The sequence below is a fragment of the Stegostoma tigrinum genome, chromosome 4 (assembly GCF_030684315.1).
Source record: "Stegostoma tigrinum isolate sSteTig4 chromosome 4, sSteTig4.hap1, whole genome shotgun sequence".
NCBI classification, from domain to species: Eukaryota; Metazoa; Chordata; class Chondrichthyes; order Orectolobiformes; family Stegostomatidae; genus Stegostoma; species Stegostoma tigrinum.
This window is the reverse complement of record NC_081357.1, coordinates 18,728,365-18,755,198: the sequence shown is the minus strand read 5'-3', so window position 1 is coordinate 18,755,198 and position 26,834 is coordinate 18,728,365. Positions and strand designations below refer to the sequence as shown.

Sequence of the window (26,834 nt, the reverse complement as noted above, 5' to 3'; positions counted from 1 at the left end):
GTTAAAGTATGCAAACAGAGAGGACAGAAAGATAAGTTGGACCGAAGGGTCTGTTTCAGTGCTGCTTGGCTCTACAAATCAGTTGTACAGTGAGTAAACAAATCACATCCTTGTCTGCAAGGGACTGCCAATGCATGAATGAAACGAAACCATACTGTAGAACTTCATCTCAGTGCTTTCTGAACTTGTTTTGATTTATACATACACCATAACAATAGATAGAAACTGGCATTCAAACATTGCTATAAATGCTCAATGAGCATACAAACGAGACCTGTATCAGAACCACCAGTTTAAATTAATAAGTGTTTTAAATAAACTAGGGAGGTCATGAAAAATGCATGAACTAAACTGATGATCAGATTTTTGAATGGAACGGTAATGATGCTCTTTTAAGTTTGTTAAGGGAATTGCATACATATTTGCAATGGATTCATGACCTCACAACTGTGGCCAATTGTGTGCCTTGTAAACGAAAGTGCTTGTGGACCCTGAGGCCTACCTATATGATCAATCAGTGTATCGAGGACGTGCACAGCTGCAGTGTAAATGCCCGTGTTCTTTGAGTTCAGGTTGTCAGTGACCACAATGACTATCGAATGTAAGACCCGGTGCAAATCATCCTTCAGCACTGGGATCATTGTTGACATGGACTGCAGTGCAAACTGGTTCACTTTCTTATTCGAGTCCTGAAGTCTTGGAATGAAGACATCAAATATCTGAAAAATGAAGCCAACAAAAGCCTGAGAACCAGAATCAGAAAATGCAGGACACTTTAGCCAAGCCCAATCGCCAAAGGGTAATAATTTGCACGTACTGATTATTATATTAAACGGTCATGCTATCTTATCCCAAATTGTAACCTTTGTGGTACTTTATTATATTCAATAAGATATCATACTGCAACAGGAGATCATGCTTCAAGGGACTTGGGTAACATAACAGTTTTAGTTACATGTTGGTTAATGGATGGAGAACAGAGAATAGAAAATAATTTCAAATGGCTAAACTACTGGAGAGAGTTCAGTACGTTGGGATTAGTTAGTCACAGCGCTGATGTGCTTAGACAATGGTGTTTCACAAACTAAACTAATATCCTTGCACTGAATCAGGCAAGGGAAGACTTTCTGAAATTTACAACCATTTTATTGTGAAAATACAGTTCAATACAAGCACAGGCTTCTCCTTCTGGATCTTCTTGCTATCCAGAAAACAGATGGAGAAACTCAATTTCTGAAGAAGGGTCTCGATCCAAAACATCAAACTTTCCTGCTCCTCTGATGCTGCTCGGCCTGCTGTGTTCATCCAGCTTCATGCTGTGTTATCTGGGGAAAATCCCAGCTCCTTTTCTTTTAATAATTCACCACCAAATCAATGAACAAATTATAAGGAGTGTTGGCCATGGCCTTGCTTTCCTTTTTTAAATACCTACTGCCAAATCAGCCAATTAACAAATTAAATCAAACAACAATTGAAAACACTGTCCCTGCAACAATAACAAAAGTGAAGAAATGGAGGAACAGAGGGAGGGGGACCATAATGTATTCCAACCGCATGGAGCCCACTTCTCTCTAAATGCCTCAAGGGTCAGTGGAAAAATCCCTGCTCTTTTTATCTTAAATATTTTTTAATCAACCTGTTCAGGGATGTTATGGCCCGCCTCTGGCGTAGGTAGGATGTGAGTTCCTGCCTCCTAATCCAGAGATAAGAACACTACTTCTTCACAAGAATCCTCAAGGACATTCAGGGACCAAATGGGATTTTATAATAATCATTAGTTGGTCGCCATTTGGCTATGTTTTTATTCCAGAGTTTATCGAATTCAAATTTCATGATCTGCCATGGTGCGATTTGAACACACGTCCCCAGAAGATTAGCCACTGGCGGAGAGAGTGGATGTTTGTCGATGTGGGGCCAAGTCAAACGAACAGCTTTGCCCTGAATGGTTTCAAGTGTCTTGAATGTTATTGTAGCTGTACTCATCCAGGCAAATGGGGAATATTCCATCATACTCCTGATATATACCTTGTAGATGTTGGACGCAATGTGGAGAATCAGAAGATGAGTTACTTGCCACAGTTTTCCTGGTTTCTGACCTGCTCTCGTAGCCATTGTGTTTTTATGACTAGTCCAGTCAAGTTTCTGGTCAATGGTAATTCCGAGGATGTTAATGGTGGGTGATTCAGCAATGGGAATACCATTGAATGTCAAGGAGCAATGGTTAGGTTCTCCTGTCAGAGATGGTCATTTCCTGGCAATTGGAACAAAAGCAGAAGTTGCTGGAAAAGCTCAGCAGATCTGGCAGCATTTTTGAAGAAAAAAAAAATCAGTGCTAAAGTTTTGGTCAGTTTTCCTGGCAATTGGACTTGGGTTTTCTCCAGGTCTTTCTGCATTTGGAAATGGGATACTTCTGTACCTGAATCATCACAAATGGTGCCAAATATTGTGCAATTGTCAGCAAACTACCCTATTTTGATTTTTAATGGAGGGAAGGTTGGGGCAGGTTTTCCACAGAAATGGAACCACGAAGGAGGGAGATGTAGGTATTTACTGCCTTATAGGCTAAAAGTTGAAATCAAACCCTGAGGTGATGAGATAATAGGAACTGCAGATGCTGGAGAATCCGAGATAACAAGGTGTGGAGCTGGATGAACACAGCAGGCCAAGGAGCATCGTAGGAGCAGGAAATTGCTTGGCCTGCTGTGTCCATCCAGCTGCACACTTTGTTACCTGAGATGATGAACTTGTTGCACGTCAAGGTTCTATTTTAGCTCAGTGATCAGACAGGAAGGTCACAGGCCAGAACAAGCACTGAATTCCAAATCCCTAACCTGAAAGACCTTTCCCTGGTTTTGTGTTTCGGAACGTCCTTATATATAGGTCTTACATTCACAATGTTGGAGGTGACGAAGCCTGGGTTGGTCTCACAATGTTGAAGCAGCAGTGAAATGCCCTGTATCCTCTCCTGGAACTCTTTAGAAGACAGCAGCTTGTTCATTTGCTTCACCTGCTCCACGGCTTCTGTTCCCCGAATGATTGATCGACGTGGTGACAGTCCCTGCTGTCGCGGTGTGTCCAGCTCTGCCCTGACAAAAAGTAAGTATCAGACATTACTGCAAGTCTCAATCTGCCTAACAAAGTAGGGTCTATTCACCAAGCCTGTGCTCCAGCTGGTGTGAGTCACAACCTGTCCTTCTATAGCACCTTTGACTGAGTAAATTATTCCAAAGCATTTCAAAGGTGAATTTTTCAGACAAAAAACTGACACAGAGCAGCATGACAAGACAGTTGACCGAAAGCGTGTTGATAGAACCATGTTAAGGTCTAGAGAAAGGCAGAGTCAGAGAGGCTCAGGGATGGAACTCTGGATCATGGGACCTGTACAGCTGAAGACACAAACTGCCAACGTTCAGCGAAAGATGTTGGGATGGTGCACGAGTTCAGAATGAGAAGAGTGCAGAGTTCCTGGAGGACTGTAGGAAGGTGCGCAGATGAGACCACATACAATTTGAACATAATCACTCGGGATCGGGTTAAAAGTTGGTTATGCCACGGGGCTCAATGATCACAGCACTTGTTGGTTAAATTTCCATGCTTGATTCAAACATTCAAAGTTTAATTTTTAGTACCTGTACTCTAGTCCACTATATCCTAAAGGAACCAGTGAGCATTCAGTGACTAAGCTGTGATTGAGATTCCTGCCATTCAAATGGAGAGAGAGGAGTCATGGAAATCTGGACCAGGCAGCCTAAATCTGGACACCATGTGTGCATGTTTTGAAATGTCACAGGAAAGGTATTTCTGTGACTATTGACATTATAATTTAGGAGGAGAAGAGAGTACAAGTCTGAATTGTTGGTAGTTTAAACTGCTCTGCAGGCATTATGGGTTACTCACCCGTTATCACAACTATCTGAGTCTCATTTCCTCAAGAGTGGAAGCTGCTGTTGCTGTGTTGCACTATCAAAATCAAAATTACCTTCATTGGAAATGGAAAGGGGCGAAATTCAATGGAAGGTTGACAATCTGCAAAGGCGGTTTACAGATTAGAAGTTATATCCCGGATTGTCAGTTTGACAGATTGTTGGACCCTTATCTGTTACAAGGTTGAGGGGATCACCAGTTTCTTTCTAGAACCACTCCTCCACTCATCTCAATAAATATTAATGTATGTCTCTGACTGCGTTAGGTTCAGTTTGAGGAACAAATCAGCCAGGTTTCTTTAATAAAATAGAAAGGAATGCATTACAAATAAAACTTACTCAACAAAGACTAAGGCAAAGCTCATTGACAAACAATTTGCACTGTGCAAATATATGTGTAAAACTACTCTGCAAACACATACATACAAGGGGGAGTCAATGGCCTAGCAGTATTATCACTGGACTGTTAATCCAGAGACCCAGGTAACGTTCTGGGGATCTGGGTTCGAATCCCGGTATGGCAGATGGCAGAATTTGAACTCAATAAATATCTGGAATAAAGAGTCTACTGATCATAAATCAATTGTGAATTGTTGGAAAAATCCATCTGGTTCACTAATGCTCTTTCGGGGAAAAAAACTGCCATCTTCACCTGGTCTGGCCTACGTGAGACTCCGGGCCCACAGCAATGACCCTGCGCAGTTAGGGATAGGCAATAAATGCTGCCTAGCCAGCGATGCCCTCATCCCATGAATGGATAAAGAGAAAAAAGTTATGAGGAAAATCAATGATAAAAAGTTAACTTCAAAGAGTGTTAACTTAAGAGTAAGTTGTAGATTGTCCCAAATGGTGAATTGTGTTGAAAGCTATTCTGCTAACACAAGCTGTTGACCATGGGCTGTCTTCCTACAGATGTAGATGGCCGAGTTCCCTTTGCTGAAGTGTGAGGTAAATTCCAAAATAAAGATGACTTCTAGTAGGTTTCAGCGTGCACACTTTGCTGAGTACCAAAGAAAGAGAGTGAGCAAATGGCTTTTGTTCTATCAGCAACATATCCCATAATCTCTGAAACTGGGTTCAAAATGCCATCCACAAAGTGGGCCATGTGATCACTATATGTTTAGATTTCTCCATCTGAAACTCGCTCCTTGCAGATGCAACATTGCTGCTGTTATATCATGTGCCTTTCCCCTTTGCAAATTCTCCTTTGTTAAACACTCAAGATGTCTGTATTATAATGGTTCAATCAGTGCTGTTATAAATTAATATTTGGATCCCACCTCTTCACATAGTTTGCTTCAGAATATCGTACTTTCAAACCCGATTCCAAGCCTTCAGTATACCATCTTGGCCAACAGTCCAGTGTAGTCATCAGGCCTTGTTGCATAGCTGAAAGTGCTGCTCTCTGGATTAGTTATTAAATTTGTCTAGTGCGGAGGTTTAATTGTTTGCACAGATTTTACAGCACTCTTCAAACAGGATCAGGGGTTTGTTATTTATTCCACCATCAGTCAACAAAAACAGAGGCTAATTAGTCACAAACTAACAATGACCTCATAATATGCAAGATGGCAGTTACACCTACCTCTTTCGTAATACTGCCTGCACTAGTTACTCAGTGTAGGTAAGATGTGAGAACCCTTTGTACAGAGCGTCTCTCTTTTCTTTGCTAGTTCCACTTGTGGCTGTGAGGACTCCCTCTGGTCCTTATCAGCCATGCAGCTATTGCAACTGAATTAGTGACCCTTAACCTGTTCCCAGGACTCCATCAATACCGCTGCCTAGAGGTCAGTGAACATAGAACATAGAACATAGAACCTTACTGTTTAGCACAGTACAGGCCCTTCGACCCTCGATGTTGTGCCGACCTGTCGTACCGATCTCAAGCCCATCTAACCTACACTATTCCATGTACGTCCATATGCTTGTCCAATGATGGCTTAAATGCACCTAAAGTTGGCGCATCTATTACCGTTGCAGACAAAGCGTTCCAATCCCTTACTACTCTCTGAGTAAAGAAACTATCTCTGACATCTGTCCTATATCTTTCACCCCTCAACTTAAAGCTATGCCCCCTCGTGCTCGCTGTCACCATCCTAGGAAAAAGGCTCTCCATATCCACCCTATCTAACCCTCTGATTATTTTATATGTCTCAATTAAGTCACCTCTCAACATTCTTCTCTCTAATGAAAACAGCCTCAAGTCCCTCAGCCTTTCCTCGTAAGACCTTCCCACCATACCAGGCAACATCCTAGTAAATCTCCTCTGCACCCTTTCCAAAGCTTCCACATCCTTCTTATAATGCGGTGACCAGAACTGTATACAATACTCCAAGTGTGGCCGCACCAGAGTTTTGTACAGCTACACCATAACCTCTTGGTTCCGGAACTCGATCCCCCTATTAATAAAAGCTAAAACACTCTATGCCTTCTTAACAGCCCTGTCAACCTGGGTGGCAACTTTCAAGGAGTGAATGTGACTCAATGGAATATTTCTCTCTAATCTATCCTGAGAGCCTGTACAGATTCTCTGATGAAGGGTCTAGGCCCGAAACGTCAGCTTTTGTGCTCCTGAGATGCTGCTTGGCCTGCTGTGTTCATCCAGCCTCACATTTTATTATCTTGGAATCTCCAGCATCTGCAGTTCCCATTATCTCTGAGCCTGTACAGATTCACTGGGTCAAGTACGAGAACTTGGTGGGCATGTAGGTGACGGAATTCTTGCTAACACCTTTCATACATGGCATTTCTGTCCCTTTACATACAGATGTGAAATTACCCAGGTGCAAAAGCACCACCTAAAGAAATTAGAAAGTGAGGCAGAAAAACAATCCATCAAGGAGGATTGCTTGGCTGATGCCTTTGGAAATGTGGATTTTGTTACGATCACAGTTCAAAACCCTGGAAATTTGTAACATTATTCCAAACCGTGCTTCTTTGAATATACAAAACTGACTGCAGATGTAAATTAAATGGCTGGCTGGAGACCAATGAATGCAACACCTGAAACATCAAAGAAACTTCACACAGACTGGACTATGATTTCCTATCACTCCAAAGATAATAAGGGGCTGGTAACACTTTCTCAACAAACAGTCAACCTCTGTGATTATATCCCAATCTGCAGATACATTCTGAGCTTTTCCTTTGGGAGATTAAATGAGCGCAAGGGTTAAAAAGTTGTTTCAATTCTACTGGAGTTGATTCCTGGGACTGAATGCTTTTGTATGTACTTGCCTGGGTTCAGGGTATTCGTGTGCTGTGAGTTTGCAGTCAAAAGAATCATCCCCTAGTTACCTTTATGTCACTCAGATAGACTCTCTCTCACTCCAAATGTTGCAAAGCAGTTAAAACAGAAGCAAGTCAACAAAGCCCTCTCGCTGGATACTGGAACTCAATCACATTCGAAAGGCGTCAGAACTACAGGATCTCAAACAATCTTCAAAAGGAAGGATTATGAAACAAATTGCTCACCAATCAACATCAACGCTATCAATAACCTCAACTGCAACGGCCACAGTGTTCAATTATCCACTCTTCACAAACAATTCAGAGATTGATACATATCTTTCTTTTTAAACTTTTATATTTTTGAGCTCATCTCATTTCGAATCAGTGTATATGTGTTGTGCTTGTAATTCATCCCACTATTAATAAAGACACCCTTAACTCAACAATGCCTGATTAAATTGTCTCTTTTTAAAACCTAAGTTAATTTCGTCCTGAGAGTAAAGGCATCCAGAGAGAAAGGGGCCTTTTTACATTAACATTGTTGCAGCCAACCAAATGTGGTGATGAATAAAGAAGGTGAGCCAGTTCATTCCTTCTCACTCAGAAGCTTCAGAGTTGGGAGTATCCTGTCTGGAACCATAATGAATTGGGAAATCTCACCCCGCAGTCTGGTCATCACAATTCATCAAACCCAACCATCCTAATGTCTGCAGCTGTTTGTAGGATCAACACACAGTTCCACTGAACAGGGATTTTGTGAAGGATGAGGAGCTGAAGTGATGGGAAGATCCATGTCTTTAGTCCCTAGGCATGTGTAGTTCGGTCCCCGTTTGTTAAAAGTGATTGAAGTGCATCTCTGGGTACAGTGTGTAAATACTAATGGTAAAAAGTGTATGACGAGTTGTGAGTTCAATAATAAAGAATCAAATTGAATAACTTTATATAAGTTGACTAGGTTGTGTACGAGCCATTTTAAAGATAAAGATCAGAGTCTGCAATTGCTCCAACTGATGTCTGTGTTTAAACTAACAAAAGAAAATAGAGTAGCACAAAGATGTCAGGATTGAGGTTTGGAGTAATAAAGCTACATTTAAGCCAACAGAAATATAAATGCAGCAAATGTCATTTTACTAAAGCAATGTATTTAGGTGATACTAAAGTTAAAATTTTCACCTTCCAGTATTTGGTATACTCTCCTGATGTTTTAAGGAACTGTTGATCCTTGAGCTTCTACCCTTCGGTGAATAAGGTTCGGAAAAGGCAGCTCCCTGAATAATGAAAATAACACGCACTTAGTAAATGTTCAATAATTTGCCACTTTTTCACTTACAAATCCAAATCAATGTCTGCCCAAGTTGAAAACCTGTCCCTTACTGACCAAGGTGGCCAAGTAGGGAACAGTGTGGACTGGCTTGGCACTCCTAACTCAAAATTGGTATTAGGAGAGAAAAACACAACAGGGACGTGCTCAGAATCATCCAGGATGGTCATTCTTTTCATATCAATGTCTAAAAATGTGGCCCAAGGGAGTATGGGTTATCACAATGGTTTTTGTGCCATTTCCTTCCTAAGTCACTGAATGATCTTTGATGGATTCTTTAGGAGGAAATTTGTAATTGGGATTGTTCGAGAGGATACAATGAGGAAGGGGAGAAAAGAGAAAATAATTAAGCTAGTCTGGTCACACACACTTCCTGATGCAACAATACGAGCACGGTAGAATTGAAGGGCAAATCCCCACTCTGCTTTCATTCATGGAACGCTGGTTACTAGGGACAAATCCAGAAGGAGAAGCCTTTCTCATGAATTTCCACTCAGCAAGTTGACAATCCTATCAATAATTGGAATACATAGATGAGAGGGCTAACTGTTACAGAATGGTTACAATCAAAAACTCTATTAGCCAGGCTCCTATCAAGATCCTACTGATATCTTACCTGAAATTACATTGACGAAGAAGGGAATCTACTGGGTCACCAATTCTGAATGGTATTTTCATTGCTGTAAGATATTGAGCAATTAGGTCACTCAGCAATTATTAGTTGAGATTGTGTGATGTAAACTGACCATTGGTAGTGCCTTTTTCCTTGCTGGAAAGCTGGCTGTTGTCATGGGTCTGGCTTGTAAGCTGTACAGTCATGGTCCCATCAGTCAGCAGCGTTCCCCCTCAATTGTTGTTTGATATTTCCTGATCAACCGGTTCAGACATGTGACGACACACCGCCAGGACAAGTTAGACTTCTGACCCAGGAGGTACGGGCGCGACCACTGCATCACAATATCCCTTTCCTCAGGGGCCCAACCATCTTCAGCTGCTTCAACAATGACCTTCCCTCCATCATAAGGTCAGGGGCACCATGCCACAGATAACTGCTCAAAGTTCAGCACCGTTTGTGATTTCTCAGATACTGAAGTAGTTTAGAATGGCGTCATAGTCAGCATAGACGTTGCGGGCTGAAGGGCCTATTTCCTGTGCCGTATTGTTCTATGAAGCATATGCAGAGACAGTTGCAGCAATACATGGACAACATGTGGACTTGGACCACTAAGTAGCAAATAAAAGTCACCCCACACTATTGCAAGGAAATGACCTTCTTCAAGGGGCATCTAACCTTGATATTCAATGGCATTCCCATTGCTAAAATTAACATTCTGTGGCTCACCATTGTGGGGGGTTATCTTTCTAAAATAATTTATTATGATTTAAAATATAAATTAAAATTTGTATATGTTTGAGATAGCCCCTACTGTGAGAACAGAAGCTGAATCAAAAATGAAATTGAAAGAGGAATAGAAAAGATAAATGCAACAAATGAAACTAAACTTACCATTTTCCTAAGAAACAAAAAAAAAACTGAGGTTGGGAAATAAGAACGTAAACCTTAGTTAAAGATATAAGACACGGCTCAGTTCAAGCTGAGCAGTTGTAGTTGTTGAGTCCACTAATTCAAAACAAACAAGCTGACGGTGATAGTCCATATCCAGAAGCTTAGAATAAGTTGCTACAGGTGCTTCTGTTACTGGAAAACTATCTTAGTGAGTCTACTCTATCTGGACCAAACTTCAGATGCTGGTGAACGCTATGGATCTTGGATTGGTTGGCACTGCTATAAACTGGAGTTTAGGTTAGTTCCCAGAAGAGGAGGAACTGAAATTACTCGTGAGAAAGACAGAAATTGAAACACTTTGTGACTCATCCTCATTCAAGTCTGAGTAGAGGGCCGAGCCAAGATCACAAGATCTGCCTTACTTGAATTTGCCATTTAAGTACTAATTTATAGTTTACATGTTATCACAATTAGCCAGTTAGTTTGTGTTTAACTCATAAATTCTGCATGTTAAGAGCACAGGAAAGATAGTATTTTGTGTTTGCTTTGACAACGTTGGTCAAGCAAAAATCACTCTTAAAATGTGGAATTTTGTGACTTTCTTCTCTTAGTAAATAACTTTTGGATTTCAAATTTCATTCACAACGCAAAAACAAAAAATTAGCAACTGGAACTGAACTGGACTTGCCACAAAAATATGGTAGACACAAGATCACATCAAACTGGAAATTTTGATGAGAGATGCTCACCTCCTAACCACAGCTTGTTGACCCCCACCCCCACCTCGCAAAAACCTGCCTACCATCTAGACTGTGTAAGTCAATTCTGTGATGGATGAGGGTGGCTCCATCCAGGATGAGGGTGGCTCCATCCAGGACAAAGTCTTCCTTCTCCATTTGGAAACCTATCTGCAACCATAAACATTCACGTCCTCTATTACCGGAGCACTGTACCAGCAGGATGTACCATCTACACGATGCACGAAAGCAAATGACCAAGGTTCATTCGACGGACCATCCTACCACAACCTCCACCACCAAGAAAAACAAGGGGAACAGATACATGGGAAAACCACCACTTGCACCCGTCAACCACCCTTCAAGCCAAACACAATCCTTACTGGAAATAGGTCCCCAACCCTTCACTGTCCATGAGTAAAAATTGTGAACTCCCTTCCCACTGGGAGGGAACAGCTTTGGAAGCTGCAGCAATTCAAGAAGGTGACCCACCATCATTTACTCAAAGGTAATTAAGGATAAGCATTATATGCTGGCCTTGCAAGTGACACCAATATCTCAAAATATTTTTTAAATATGTTTCACAAAACCTAAGATTACAGATCTCTAAATTTTCGATCTAAAAGAAAACTGTAACATCGCACTGTAACACTCTCCACCGTTTACAGATCGGCCAACATATTTATTTATTAAGTCACTGACCTGTACAAAGATGATTATTAGAAGCTGACTGTTGATAATTTGTTAAGGAACAAATGTTGATATTAATTAAGGTATGAAGAGAGATCATTGTCCTGGCACTGACCTTGGAAGAACTCTCACAATGCACCACCCTGCAGTCTGGAAAACAGCCAGTATCACCAACTGGCTCTGTTCTATAGACAATGTTTTACTCATTTGGACACTGACCCTCCTCGTCTACAAGTCTCTGTTTGTTAACCTCTTATGTTGCACTTTAAAAACTGCCTTAAAATTCATATAGACCACATCCACTACATTCCTTTCATCAACCTAGTTTGTTTCTTCACCAGACGATTCAAACATAGTCTGCATTTTATAATTCAGTGCTGACTTCCCTTCATGAGCTAAAACCACTCCAAATACCTGTCAGTTTTATTCTGTGGTTATGTTTTCTAGGACTGTCCCCAGTATTAACATTAATTAAATTCTACGTTAATGTTAAAAGCAGGAGTTAAATAAGAAAATGGAGTAACTGGATCACAATTTAGGATAGTCATGTGTTCCTCACATTAATCTACTAATCACAGTAAGGTACCTTTTTAAGTAGTACTAAGATGTCACCTTACACTGATGGACATCATCTTGTTACTGAACTTTAATCCTGATAGCTAGTACCACAGTGAAAGCGAGGATCAAGGTTACTGGTTCAAAAGTGCCAGCTGAAGACTCACCCGCTGTTTTATAGCTGTGATGATGCGGTGCAAATCCTGAGACAGAAGCGAGCGGTCCATGTGTCTCTCAAACTCTGGGTGGGACATCAAAACGTTCAGCGCCTTCCGACCATAAAACCTTTCAGACAATGGAAAACAAACAGAACATTTACACCCACCAATTCGTTGCCAACGTTCTCTCTAAGTCATCCAAGTACACAGCAACCTGAATGTGCTCATGCATAGCACACGGCAGTCCTTTTACCAAACATGCATGTCTGTAAAATAATATGATAGATCCTATGCATTTATTACCCATGCACTATAAAATAAAGATAGTGGTCTCTATAAAGCTAAGGAAATTTACAAGGTGGAATAAGTATTTAGATCAAGGGGGTTTATGAAGAATTCAACATGGATTGCCCACTTAAATAGCTGCTGCAGTTCTGAGATTGAGGCACTCAAACCTATCATTACCACCGAGATGAGAGAAATAAGGAGATATATTCCCCAGGAAATTTACTGCACGACCTAACCCATCACACGTCACTAATATTGATAGTATGTTCCCCACAGCACTGAAACTTGGAAATTACTTCTCACAATATTTAACAAGTAAATGCTTTGTAAACAGAAAATGTCACTTGTTTAAAGTAGCAGATGGCAAGTACAGTAAGGGAACTTGTTTGACAGCACTCAGAGATTGACAGGTGTGTGTTAAGCACTCATTTGGTAGTATCAACAGCAATAATTCTAGATTGTGTTTTATTGGGTCACATAAGCCTCTTTTGAAATAGCCCACTTTAATCTTCAAAGTAGCCTCTACAAAGATTGACACGAGAACTGAAAAAATGTCAATTACAACTAGACTATTTCCATCACTACTGAAAGGTATTACTATGAGCATAAATCTTATGAAAATCTGTCAGGAGAAGGGGGCACCAGCTCATGTAGCACAATCTTCTTTACCTTTACAGGGTCATAGAGTCAGAGACCAACAGCACAGAAAAAAGGCCCTTTGAACCGTTACATCTGTGGTGGTCAAAAACAACCACCAAAATTTTCCAAGCCCGTTTTCTGTCACCTGGCTCATAGTTGTGTATACTTTGGCATCACAAGTGTATATCTAAATATTTCTTAAATGGCTAGCACGAGGGGTCATGGTTTTAAGCTGGTTGGTGGAAAGTATAGAGGGGATGTCAGAGGCAGGTTCTTTACGCAGAGAGTTGTGAGAGCATGGAATGCGTTGCCAGCAGCAGTTGTGGAAGCAAGGTCATTGGGGTCATTTAAGAGACTGCTGGACATGTATATGGTCACAGAAATTTGAGGGTGCACACATGAGGATCAATGGTCGGCACAACATTGTGGGCTGAAGGGCCTGTTCTGTGCTGTACTGTTCTATGTTCTATGTTCTATGTTCTATGTTATGAGGGTTTCCACCTCTACCAGCCTTATAGGCAGTGAGTTCCAGATTCCCACCACCCTCTGGGTGAAAGACATTTTCTTCACACCTCCTCTAAATGTCCTGTCCCTTCCGTTAAATCTATCCATCTTGGTCATTAATCCCTCCGTGAAAGGGGAAAGTCTCTTCCTATCTACCCTATCTATGTCCTTCAATCCATGTCTCCCTTCAGGCTCCTCGACTCCAAGGGAAACAACCCCAATCAATCCAACCTTTCTTCATAGCTAGAACTCTCCAGCCCAGGCAACATCCCGGTAAATCTCCTCTGCACCCTGTCCAGTGCAAATCACATCTCGCTTGTAATGTGATTCCAGAACAGCACACAATGCAGTAGCTAATCAACATTTTGATCCCCTTGATCTTAAATCTCTGCCTTGACTTGTCAAGGCAAACATACCATATGCCTTTTCAACCACTTTATCCACCTGCCCTGATATCTTCAAGGACGAGTGGGCATGCACATCGAGGTCTCTCTGTTCCTTGGTGCTTCCCAGAGTCCTAATATTCATTGTGTATTCCCCCTTGCCTTGTTGATCCCAGGGTTGTCCAGGGTGTCTATTTGAATGATACCTCACCTTGTTCAAAGTTAATTAGCCAGGAATTTGAGAAGATTGATATAACAAAGATTAAACTTCAAAAGACAAGTGAAGCAATTATTAAATCTTTAATCCATCTTGCCCCACAGCGACCCCAAACCCCTTCCCCGTTGTACTTCAATCCGATCTATTATCCTGCTTGCTGAAACATCTGCTCACACCTGGTATCCTGATTCCCATCCTGGGAGAATTTCACCATTGCTTGGACTATCTGGTCCATATTGTCCTTGCTCCCCGACAAGAGTCTCTCAGCTCCAAGACGTTCAACAATGCTCAGCAAATTTTCAGCAGTGCATTTCCGAACAATGGTGTTACGATGACTGCATAATGAGAGAAATAAAACAAAGTAAGCAACACTCCACATTTTTTTTTAGAAAGGGAAATTTGTTCATGAGAAATGAGCCCAGCATGCTTTGATCTTCTGCAGGTGCCCTTGAGGAGGTGATAGTAAACTAACTTCTTGAACTGCTTCAGACTTTAGGATTATAGATAAAACCAAAATGCTGTTAGGGAGAGAGTTCCAGGATTTTGACCCAGAAATGGCGAAGGAACAACGGGACAGTTCAAAATCAGGATAGTGTGTGGTTCAGAGGGCAAACTTGCAGCTGGCTGTGTTCCCAGGACTATCTGCTGCCCTTGTCCATCTAGGTGGCAGGGGCACTGGTATGGAGGGTGCTGTCAATGGAATGTTTCTGTTGGAGAGCAGCTGAAGACAGTTGGACCTAGGGCAATACTCTAAGGAATTCTTACAGAATTGTCCTGGAGCCAAGATAATTGGCCTCTAATGATCACAAACTATTTTTATTCATGTTTAACATGTCTTCAAACAGTGGAGAGTTTTCCCCAATGATTCCCATGGACGTTGATTTTGCAAGGACTCTTTGAAGTCATACCCAGTCAAATGTTGCCTCAATGTCATGGCAGCCACTCCCTTCCATTGCCTCTTTTAAGATCATACAGTGCAGAACAGACCTTCAGTCCATCAAGACCACATGGAGGCAAAAAAAACTATTCTAAATCTATACCAGTTCAATGTTCCAGCACTTGGCCCAAAGCCTTCGATGTTATGACTTTTCAAGTGCTCATCCAAATATGTTTTAAAGGTTGAGGTTTCCCACCTCAACTAATCTCCCAGGCAGTGCATTTCAGCTTACCACCACACTCTGAGCGAAAGCATTTCCTCAAATCCCCTGTAAATCTCCTGCCTTACAGCATAAAATTATGTCCCGTTATTGATGCTTCAACTAAGCAGAGCAGCTGCTTTGATCCACCCTATCCAGGTCTCTCATGTTATGCACCTCAGGTCTGGTCCCCTCTCAAACACCTCTGTTCTAAAGGAAACAACCTGATCTTATTCAGCTTCTCTTCAACCCTAAACCATTCCATCCCAGCAACATCCTGGTGAATCTCTTCTGCACCGCCTCCAGGGCAATTACATCCTTCCAATAATGCAGTGATCAGAACTGCATACAATGCACAAGTTGTGGCATAACCAAACTTTTGAACATGTTTGGGCCATAGCTTTAACAAAGGCAGGAGCTGGTGGAACCCAAACTATGCCTCAGAGCATAAATGCTGTCTAAGTGCCAGTTGAAGCACTACTGACACCTTCCATCACTTTGCTGATGGCCAAAAGTGGACTTCTAAAGAGGGAATTTATTTGTCTTTGCTTTTTTGTTAACAGGGCATACCTGGACAACCTTCACACTGTCTGCTTGATGCAAATTTCCTTTCTGTACTGAAACAACTTACCTAGAGATCCATATCTTCAATACTACTGCTGGGATTTGTCTGGGACCATAGGCTTTGCATTATCCAGTGCATTCAACCATTTCTTGACACCACAGAGTGGTTGAAGACTAACATCCCTAATGCTGGGGACCTCTAGAGAGGCCGAGATAGATCAGTCCTTCTATGAGGATGGAGATATATGTGAAACCTTCTCTTCCTTTAGTTGTTTAATTGTCCACCACATTTATAACTGGATATGGCAGGAGCACTGAGCTTAGATCTACTCTATTGGCTGCTGGTTCACTTAACTCTGTCTATTGCATGCTGCTTGTGCTGCTCGACATGCAAGTAGTCCTGTGCTGTAGTGTCTCCGGGCTGAGCCCTCATTTTTAGGGATCCTCCTGGCATGCCCAATTGCACTTTTCATCGAACAAGTTGAATCCTGAAAGTGTGTTTGAGTCAGAGGCAATTAGAGCATTAGATGGTTATTTAAATAAAAATCAATATTCAGGGTTATGGGGAAAGAGTCAGGAGAATGACTAACACAAGGCTCAAGGAAAGAGCCAGGCTTGAACTGCCTTCTTCTGCACTGTAAACAACTGGTGATCCCTTGACTTATGATGTTTATAACATTAGATTATGTGGCTACAGATTGGGGTTCAATGCGATTCTGCTGATACTGAAGGTCCACAGCACCTCACAGATACCCAGTTTTGACACCCTACACTATTTTGAATCTCTCTCGCTTAAGCAGTTTCATTTTCATTCTCTGGAAGCCTGGTCACTACAGAAGATAGTGGAGAATCGACCACGTTGCACCAGGTTCAGCTATTCTCGTGGTTGAGCTATCAGCATAAACATAAGGGATAGACAATAAATAGGACATTCCTAATATGGTCCAAATATCAAAACCAAAATTAAAAGATGCCCCAAAGCTAAAGGAAAAGAAGCAACACCACACCAAGGAAGAAATAGTAACTCTGGCAGGCAATCCAAGGGATTAAGGACAAAGAAGCTTGGTTTGAGGAAAGTTTTAAGCAGAGGAATTGGGGAAACACACATCTGAGCAGACAGATAGAACTTAGCTTTAACATCTCATCCAAAAGGCAGTATCTTTGAAAATGCAGTATACTCATTATTGCACTGGAGTTTCAGGGCAGTTTTGCATTATTTTGTTCAGGGCCTAGAGTGGGACTTGAACCTGGGACCTTGTGATTCAGAGGCAAAAGTGAGCCAATTATAGGATTTTGTCTGTAGCTGACAGAGGGACAGAAACTAAACAATGGAAAATTTTAAACAGAAGTTTCAGGGGAGGTGATGACTGAGTGGCATTGTTACAGGACTAGTCATTCAGAGACTGGGTGATGTCTTGGAGACAAGGATACAAATCTCACCATGACAGATGACAGAATTTGAATTCAATAAAAAAAAATCTGGAATTGAAAGTTGACCATGAAACCCCTGTCTACTGTCGGGGAAAACCCATTTCACATTCACCTGACATCTTCAATCTCTCCCTCCAACAAGTCAAAGTCCCCATTTCAGTACCAAAGAAAACACATGCAATGTGCCTTAATGACCACTGCCCAGTGCCTCTGGCCTCTATAATCATCAAGTGTTTCAAGAGGATGCTCATGACCCACATTAACTCTAGTCTGCTTTGATCCCCTGCAATTTGCCTAAAGCCAAAACACGTTCACAACAGACACCATTTCACAAGATCTACACTCAAACCTATAATATCTGGATAGCAAGGACTCCTGCTCAATAACAACAGCTCCATCTTCAACACCATAATCCCCACCAGATGAATCCCAGAATTCCAGGACCTAGCTCTCAGCTCCGCCCGCTGCATTTGATCCTCAGCTTCCTGACTCTCAGACTGCAATCAGTGAAATAGGCAACTACGCCTACACTAGAGCACCGCCTACCAACAATACATCCTCAGCCCCCTACTGTGCTCCCTGTACATCCATGGCTATGTAGTAAAATTCTAAACAGATACCATCTACACTTTTGCCAATACCACCACCTTGGTAGGACTGATATCAAACAGCATGGAGTCAGAATATAGAAAGGAGATAGAGGGCTTGGTGTCATGGTGCAATGATAACAACCTCTCCGGCAATTTCAGCAAAACAAAATAACCGATTATTGACTTCAGAAAGAAAGGAGCAGGACACACCCCCATCTACATCAATGGAGCTGAGGTTTTAGAGTGACAAGCTTCTAGGAGTGATGATAACCAACAATCTGTCCTGGACTTCCCCCACAGATACAACAGTCAAGGCGGCACTACAATCCCTCTTCTTCCTCAGGTAGTTTAGTAAATTTGGCACAAGCATAAGGATGCTCACCAACTTCTACAGATGCGCCATAGAAAGCATACAATCTGGGTACATAAGGGCCTGGTATGGCAATGACTCTACCCAGGACCGTAAGAAACTACGGAAGGTTGTGTATACAGCCCAGACCATTGCAAAGGCCAACCTTCCATCCATGGACTCCATTACACTTCTCATTGTCGTGGAAAGGCTGCCAACATCATCAAAGACTCCTTCCAGCCCAGTAATGTTCTCCTACAAACTCTATCTTCTGGCAGAAGATACAGAAGCTTGAACACATGCACCAACAGGTTCAAGAACAGCTTTTTCCCTGCCATTATTAGACTGCTGAATGGACACACTAACTTTAGATAATGTTGATCTTACTTTGGGCACCCTTGTGCAGTGCAACCTGCTGTGTCTAAGCACCCTATGACATGCATATCCTCGTTTACTGTAATCTGCCTATACTCCTCGCAAAACAAATCTTTTCACTGTACTTAGGTACATGTGACTACAATAAGTCAAATCAAGTCAAATCTGGTTCACTAAATCCTTTAGGGAAGGAAAGTTGTTGTCCTTACCTGGAGTTATATAAAAGACAGTAACTGAAGAAAGTAACTGATTCTTAATTGCCCTTGGAAACAGCCTAAGGGAGCCACTCAGTTGTGTTGACTTTTAGGGCAACAAGGGATTCGGAATAAGAGCTGGCCAGCCATATGCCGTGAATGAATTGAGAAAAATTATGAAAGCTGGCTGTGAAAAAATCTAATCATAGGCAATTAGATGCATTTCCAGAGATTAAAGAAAAAGGAAAGAATTACATTTCATCAATCAAAAGCTTTTTCAACATTCTGGCCAGTTCCTTAATGGTCATGCATTCTACAAGGCAGATTCTATGGAACAGGTAAAGGCCAATTAGCAATTAACAGGATTTTCCCAAGCCCATACAAGAGGCAGAAGAACAGGCACTGCCAAGATTTCTCTGGAGGAATGGTCCCTGAGTTGCCCTGTCTTAGAGGGTCACTTCGGGTCAGTTGGTCCTGATGATGGACAGCGAGGAGTTCAGGCCTATTTCAGTTCTTGGTGGATGAAGTACAGAGGTAGTGAGGGGTGCACAAAGGAAGGCTGGAGTGCATGCCTTGCACCAAATCACATTAAAATGAACGCACAGAATCAGTTCATTAGGTGAGTAACAGAAAGGTTCCCTAATTTCTAAGTGCCACTTGCATATCTGCTTACTTTAAACCGCCTGCGATAAGGGCAGTCAGTGCCCGCGATGGGCTCACATTCTCTGCCATGACAGCCAGCGCCTTGGCCGCCTCCTCCCGGATGAACTCGTTGGAGTCGCCCGTCTTGTGAAGCAGGATTCTGGTCACTTCGTCCACTTCCTGATCCATGTTTCTCCTTAGCTGAGAGAACAGTTCACCGAGAGACAAGATGGCTGAGCGGGAAACCTTCGAACGCAAATTATTGACCTGGAGACATCAAAATATTTTACCAGTATTTAGCAAGGATCTGCAAGAACCCATTCATCGGTTTGCGAATACCATACTTCCAGAGCCAAAGGAATGAAGCCTACAGTGAATTTGCATCTTAAAATTTGGCAGCAGGAATTTAACAATACTTGTCAACTTACCACAAGGCAGAATTATGCTGGATCCCAAAACACATATTGGGAACTGCTTAGCATAGACAAGGAATTGTCATCTGCCTTAAGATTTGGTCTGAATGTTTGGAAATTGTTGACATAATTCCAGGGGAGATCTGTCTCAACATGTCACAACCAGTAGCAGCTCTATTGTGCTTTTTTACAAAGAATCTAAGTAAAGTAGGTGCCAACTACTTCTAATTTGCCTCCGTCAATAGGTGTGGATCAGGGATTTTAAAAAATGCAGCTCAAGCCTGAATCCGCAATGATTGGAGTCACACTACGATTGCCATCATTAACAGCCTATGTTTCATTTTTCGCAGCCCATGAACTATCTGAAATATCCACTCCATTCACTGCTGACATACAGAGGCTATATTATTTACAGGATGTACTGCAACACCTCTTCAAAGATTCTTCAAAAGGAACTCCCCAGACTTGGAATCTCCATTCCCCAAAAAGACAACGGCAACAAGGAAGACTACAGAAATATGAACAGGACTAGGCCATTACGTTGAGGAGCAGGAAAACAGGCTTGATCAAGATTGAGGAAGTTGATGTGCTGGAAATTTTGGCAAACATTAAGATTGATGTGTCCCCAGGGCCAGACCAGATTTATCCTAGGTTGCTCGGAGAAGCGAGAAAGGAGGTTGCTAAGCCGCTGGCGAAGATCTTTGCTTCCTCACTCTCCACGGGAGTCGTACCGGAAGACTGGAGGGAGGCAAATGTTGTTCCTCTTTTCAAGAAAGGGAATAGGGAAATCCCTGGAAATTACAGACCAGTCAGTCTTATGTCTGTGGTCAGCAAGGTTTTGGAAAGAATTCTGAGGGATAGGATTTATGACTATTTGGAAAAGCATAGCGTGATTAAAGGGAGTCAGCATGGCTTTGTGAGGGGCAGGTCATGCCTTACAAATCTTATTGAGTTCTTTGATGAAGTCACGAGACAGGTTGACGAGGGTCAAGCAGTGGATGTGGTGTACATGGACTTCAGCAAGGCATTTGATAAGGTTCCCCACAGCAGGCTCATTCATAAAGTCAGGAGGTATGGGATACAGGGTGAGTTGGCTGTCTGGATTCAGAATTGGTTGGCTGACAGGAGGCAGAGAGTGGTTGTAGATGGTAAGTATTCGGCCTAGAGGCCAGTGCTGAGTGGTGTCCCGCAGGGGTCTGTTCTTGGGCCTCTGCTCTTTGTAGTTTTTATAAATGACTTGGATGAGGAGGTTGAGGGGTGGGTTAGTATGTCTGCTGTTGACACAAAGATTGGAGGTGCCATTGATAGTATTGAGGGCTATTGCAGGCTTCAGTGAGACGTTGACAGAATGCAGAGCTGGGCTGAGAAATGGCAGATGGAGTTCAACCTGGATAAATGCGAAGTGATGCATTTTGGAAGGTCGAACTTAAATGCTGAATATAGGATTAAAGGCAGGATTCTCGGCAGTGTGGAGGAAGAGCGGGATCTTGGTGTTCAAGTGCATAGCTCCCTCAAAGTTGCCACCCAGGTGGATAAGGTTGTTAAGAAAGTGTACGGTGTTTTGGCTTTCATTAACAGGGGGATTGAGTTTAAGAGCCGCGAGGTTATGCTGCAGCTCTACAAAACCCTGGTGAGGCCACCCTTGGAATACTGTGTCCAGTTCTGGTCGCCCTATTATAGGAAAGATGTGGAGGCTTTGGAGAGGATGCAAAGAAGGTTTACCAAGATGCTGCCTGGACTGGAGGGCTTGTCTTACGAGGAGAGGTTGGCTGAGCTCGGACTTTTCTCTGGAGAGAAGGAGGAAGAGGTGACCTGATCAAGGTGTACAAGGTAATGAGAGGCATGGATAGAGTCGATAGCCAGAGACTTTTCCCCAGGGCAGGGTTGACTGCCACGAGGGCTCATAGTTTTAAGGTGTTAGGAGGAAGGTATAGCAGAGACGTCAGAGGGAGGTTCTTCACCCAGAGAGTTGTGAGCGCATGGAATACTTTGCCAGTGGAAGATGTAGAAGTGGAGTCATTACTGACATTTAAGCGACTGCTGGACATGCACATGGACTGCAGTGAATTGCGGGGAATGTAGCTTAGGTTATTTTATTTTTGGATTAGGCTTGTTCCACGGCACAACATCATGGGCCAAAGGGCCTGTACTGTGCTGAGCTTTTCTATGTTCTATTCAGGCCCTCAAGTCTGCTCTGCCATTCAAGAGGACCATGGCTGTTCCAACATTCCTCGCATCCACTTCCCTGCCCTTTCCCCAGAATCCTTGATTCCCCTATTGATCAAGAATCCACCTGTTTCAGACTTAAGTACAAGGAAACAAACCAACTCAAATTTCTCACATCACACATCATCTTAACTGAGACCAAAATAAGCATTTCATCACCACTGGGTCAAAAATGCTAGAACTCTCTAATGAACAAGAACTAAGGTGGTACCTTCATCAGATGGACTAGAGAGGTTCACATGGAAGATTCGTCATCAGAGGGGAGCACTTAGCAGTGGTATTGCTAAGCCAGTGTCTACTTTCCAAGGGCGGATAAAGACAAAACATAACCCATGGGCTAATGCAAATTTCTAAGAACAAGTACCTCCTCTTCGTCATGCACCCCTGTCCCTGCCTGACTACTGATTTCACAGTTGTTGAATAGATGGAAATGAGAAGGATTTTGCAATACATTCCTTCTCTGTAGCCTGCCCTGTCCTGCCCCACATTCATACCCAACTACATAGGAGATTCTTCAGGATCCCCAGCCCCACTTTTTCATCCAGAACACCATACTCCATACATAGACTTCCTTCTCCATGAGGAGCTTCCTGGATTTCCACAGTTGGAAACTTGCATCTTGTTATCCCATTGTTATGGCTCTGTTTGAAGAAACATTCCATATTACATTAGCAACGTTCATTTGTCTAGAGTCTTTAATATAAGGAACATCGAAAGGTGCTTCATAGCTAGTTGTAAAGAGCTCTGTTCATCTTTCTATGTCGCTGTATGCCATGATCTCTCACTTCAATTTTTCAGCAAGTCCAGATCTTAACTGCCCCATAAATCTGACAGTTTCCATTTCAGAGCTGTTTATATTCCTCTATTACTTATTTTAAAATTTATTTATGGGATATGGGCTTCTGTTGCCAACTGCTCTCGAGAATGTGCTGATGAGCTGCCTTCTTGAATCATTACAGCCTATTTGGTGTAGTTAGCCCCACTGTGCTGTAAGGAAGGGAGTTCCAGGATTTTGATCCAGCAACACTGAAGGAATAGCAATATATTTCCAAGTGAAAATGGCGAGGGGAACTTGCAGGTGGTGGTGTTCCCTTTTATCTTCTGCCCTTGTCCTTCAAAATGGTAGAGACTACATAAGTTTCTACTGTATGTTTCACAGCACGCAAAAAATAGCCTTTGTACCTATCTCTTATGTTTACCCTTATAATCCTACCAAGGACTGCAATGCAATTTAGTCCATTATAGCTTTGAAAGAATTAACCAATTAGGCCCTTGCCTTTTCCCCAAGCTCTGGGACAACTCTGCTCCTGGCATACAGCGAATTCTGGTTAACAGTTATGATGGAATCTGCAGGGAATACACTTTTAGGTGGTGCATTCCAGATCATATGACTATTCAATTAATTCCGCTCCTCATTTCTTTCCTCAAAATGTTCCGAAGATTTTTTTTGTTTTTTTTTAAGCATCCAGTTGTTTAGATCACAGGGAAACATGTCCACAGATTATTGGTTATCTTTGTCATTGTAGCTTGCAGATTTGTACACCTCACTCATATCACTTGCTTTTTTTTTATGGAAAGGGCCTTTCTTGCCTCTCCACGCCAGTGCTAAGGATAGGCCTGATCTGAAACCTATCTGTTTCCATTTCCTAGGCATTTAGCAAACGGTAACAACTCCGTTCTCAAGGTTTGAAATTTGGAAAAAGGCCTTCCCGTGCTAGGTTTCAGAGAATAAAGACCCAGAAAACAGAGCTTCCACATCACCTATAATAAGAGGTAACAAGGTGTAGAGCTGGATGAACACAGCAGGCCAAGCAGCATCAGAGGAGCAGGAAGGCTGACGTTTCGGGCCGAGACCCTTCTTCACCTACCTCTTTTGTCACTGCCAAGCAGACAGCATGAAGCTTTGTGAGGAGAAGCTCCTGATTGAATCGAGCCAAGCATCGAACACTTGATAACCCCTTCCTCTTCATTTCCCTGAAAGGACAAAACCAAAAGGAAAATGATTGAATTTTTCTTTGTGACAGACCAGAGGCATTTTTATGTTTTATTGTGAGGGGAACTAAATGCAAGCGGAAAGAGGTTATGCTTCAGTTAGAGAGGGCATTAGTGGGATCACAACTGGCCACTGTATTTTTGGAAGGATGTTAATGCAATGGAAGCAGTACTGAGATGGTTTACTAAACAAATGCCTGGAATAAGTGGATTGCATTTTAGGGAAAGGCTAGACGGGCTAGGGCTGTAAACTTTGGAGTTCAGTAGAGTTAGAGTTGACTTAATTGAAATATTCAAGATCCTGTGGGCTCTTGACCAGGATATGTTGAAAGGATGTTTCCACCAGGAGAGTCTAAAATTAGGGGTTACAGTTTATTAATAAGGATCATCCATTGAAGACAGAGATGAGAAACCAATTTTCCTCTCATTACATTGAGTGTCTTTGGAATTCCCTTCCTCAAAAGGCATTGGATTCAGAATCTCAAAAAAATTTTAAGGCAGAGGTAAATAGATCCTAGTTAATCAAGGAGATGAAAGATTATTGGGGATATGTAGACCTCCAGTTAAATGCAGATGAGCCATGATCTTACTAGGTTCAAAGGGCTGAGTGTCAGATTGTTGTTCCTTTTTTTTGTTTCACATTCTACTCATTCAAGTTAGTTAAATATTTAACTATGCTAAATATATGAACACAATGTATAAAGATAACTTTCGCATGGCTTGGCTCTACACAAAGCCTGTGGCTTTTGAAATATCTCATCTCCATTGAAATCTGTGCAGAGATAATCGGGCACACTGTGTGCAGAAATTCCTACTTGGCACTAGTTAAGAGCAAACATTCACCAGTGACACAAAACCCTGTTAAAAATAGGTTCTACTATGTTGACAGTCCTAGCAAACACCAAATGGACAGGTCACTGACTCGGGTTCGGGAGAAGAGTGGCTAAACCAGATCATTAGCTAAATAATGCCGAGCTCATGTTTTTAAAAAATCCCACAGACTGTAAGAGCAATGGTAAAACCAATTAGAATTAAGTTTCTGGGAGGGATTGAGTTATCTCTGAAAAAATAGTACAGATTTTATCATGTCAGGATGTAAGGTTTTATAAAAGGGGTTCACTCACTAAATGTTAACAGCAATAATTCCAGCGATGGAAATGCTATTTTAGAGACTTCATCTCATTCTGTGTGCAGCAGGGGCTCTACAATCGACATTTCCACTTTGCGAGTGTGCCTCACAGGATTTTCAGTGTTTCAATTTTAGTGACTATAGAAAATAGGAAATGGGCCAGCAATATCAGGAGATGCAATTTTCCCGGGAGTCAGATCTCACGTAATAGCTATCCATTATAAGTACACATTTTATGAAGCATTGTCTATTTCTCTGAACAGAGTCATTCAAATCAAATTACCTGATGATCCACATGTTTTGATATTAAATTCCCACTCTGTTGGATTATTTGAGCTGCTTAACTCAAATATTGAGCATTTTACACTTTCTAAAGTGACAAACTCTTCTGAATTATCAGGACTTGAGCATGTTGCAGTCTCTAAAATACTCTATCAGCTTCTTCATTGCGGATCGCACCAACTCCCATCACTGGCCACTGCAAGGTCGCAGGAAAAGGCACCCAGCTTACAGATTGGAGCATCTCATGTCTGCTTGCTCACTCTCTTAGCACACAATCACTTTGTATACTCTCAGCATCCTTGCATTATGTTATAGCATTTTGCCCCCTCACTACACCTTAAAGGCTGCCAGTATTTCTGTCCTGCTTTGCAGTTTAGTGCACACACAAAGCCAGGAAGCTTGTCATGCTGGCCAGCAGTCATCGGATAAAGGAGTGGGCATCTTGCTGTACAGCAATGTGCTACATCAATTACTTGTCTGTTTGTGGCAAACACACTGCACATGCACAAGCCTTCAGGCAAGAAAGCTCAGCACAGTAACTCAAGGGCAGCCTTTGGTATCAGTCCAGTAGCTTGAGCACGGTCAGTCTGCCTGTCAGAGGGTCAGTATCATTGCACTTCCGAGGATGAGGCCAAACTCAGCCCTGTGGGTCCAGTGCCACCAGCCCAGCGAGTGGTGCGAAGATAGTCAATGAGTTTTATAGATGTTAGTCCAGAGTCTGCTCCTTCATTGTACAGGGCTGACCAGCTAGGTCACTCCAAGTGGCTGTGGTCACTCCTGAGGGCCTGTTACTATAAGTAAAGTGGAGTTTATCACAGTCTATCATATCTCTTTATAATTTTAAGCTCTCATCTACACTATCTACAATGTCACCTAACTGTGTCATCAGCAAATGTGGATTTACAACTTTCTGTGCCATTATCCAAGTTGTTAATAAATAATGTGCATAATTGAGGCCCTATCATAGACCTTTGTGAGACACACTGGTCACATCTTGCCAATTTGAGTACCAATCCATTATCCTTCCATTCTGAGGCCTATCGTTCAAACAATTTTCCAGTCACGTCAGTAACTTGTCCTCAATTTTATGGGCTTCTACCTTAGTTAACAGCGTCTTATGTGGGACTTCATCAAATGCCTTCTGGGGAAGTCCGAAAAAACAATATTCATAGATGTTCCCCTACCCACTACCTTAGTCACCTCTGCAAAGAATTCAATGAGGTTTGTCAGCCATTAGCTGCTGTGAATCCCTGATTAACTGAAAATATTTAAAGGTGTTCAGTTATCCTTCCTTGATTATAGTCACCAAAAAATTTCCACATCACAGATATTCGCCTAAAAGGTCTGTCATTCTCTCA

General features: G+C 42.1%; 1 protein-coding gene across 3 annotated transcripts in view; it reads right to left on the bottom strand.

Moving 5' to 3' along the window:
- The window catches only part of LOC125452282 (TOG array regulator of axonemal microtubules protein 2-like), an 88,284-nt gene that overhangs the window by 6,146 nt on the left and 55,304 nt on the right, over positions 1-26,834 (bottom strand). For all 3 annotated transcript variants that reach the window (XR_007247520.2, XM_048530505.2, XM_048530510.2), the window contains 7 exons: positions 23,942-24,047; positions 19,466-19,701; positions 14,330-14,488; positions 12,132-12,249; positions 8,328-8,422; positions 2,888-3,086; positions 503-719 (listed from right to left, as the gene is read on the bottom strand). Coding sequence is in view for 2 of the 3 variants with exons in the window: in XM_048530505.2 (XP_048386462.1) it covers positions 503-719; positions 2,888-3,086; positions 8,328-8,422; positions 12,132-12,249; positions 14,330-14,488; positions 19,466-19,701; positions 23,942-24,047 (1,130 nt within the window). In the remaining variant the exon portion in view is untranslated. The remainder of the gene's footprint in view (positions 1-502; positions 720-2,887; positions 3,087-8,327; positions 8,423-12,131; positions 12,250-14,329; positions 14,489-19,465; positions 19,702-23,941; positions 24,048-26,834) is intronic.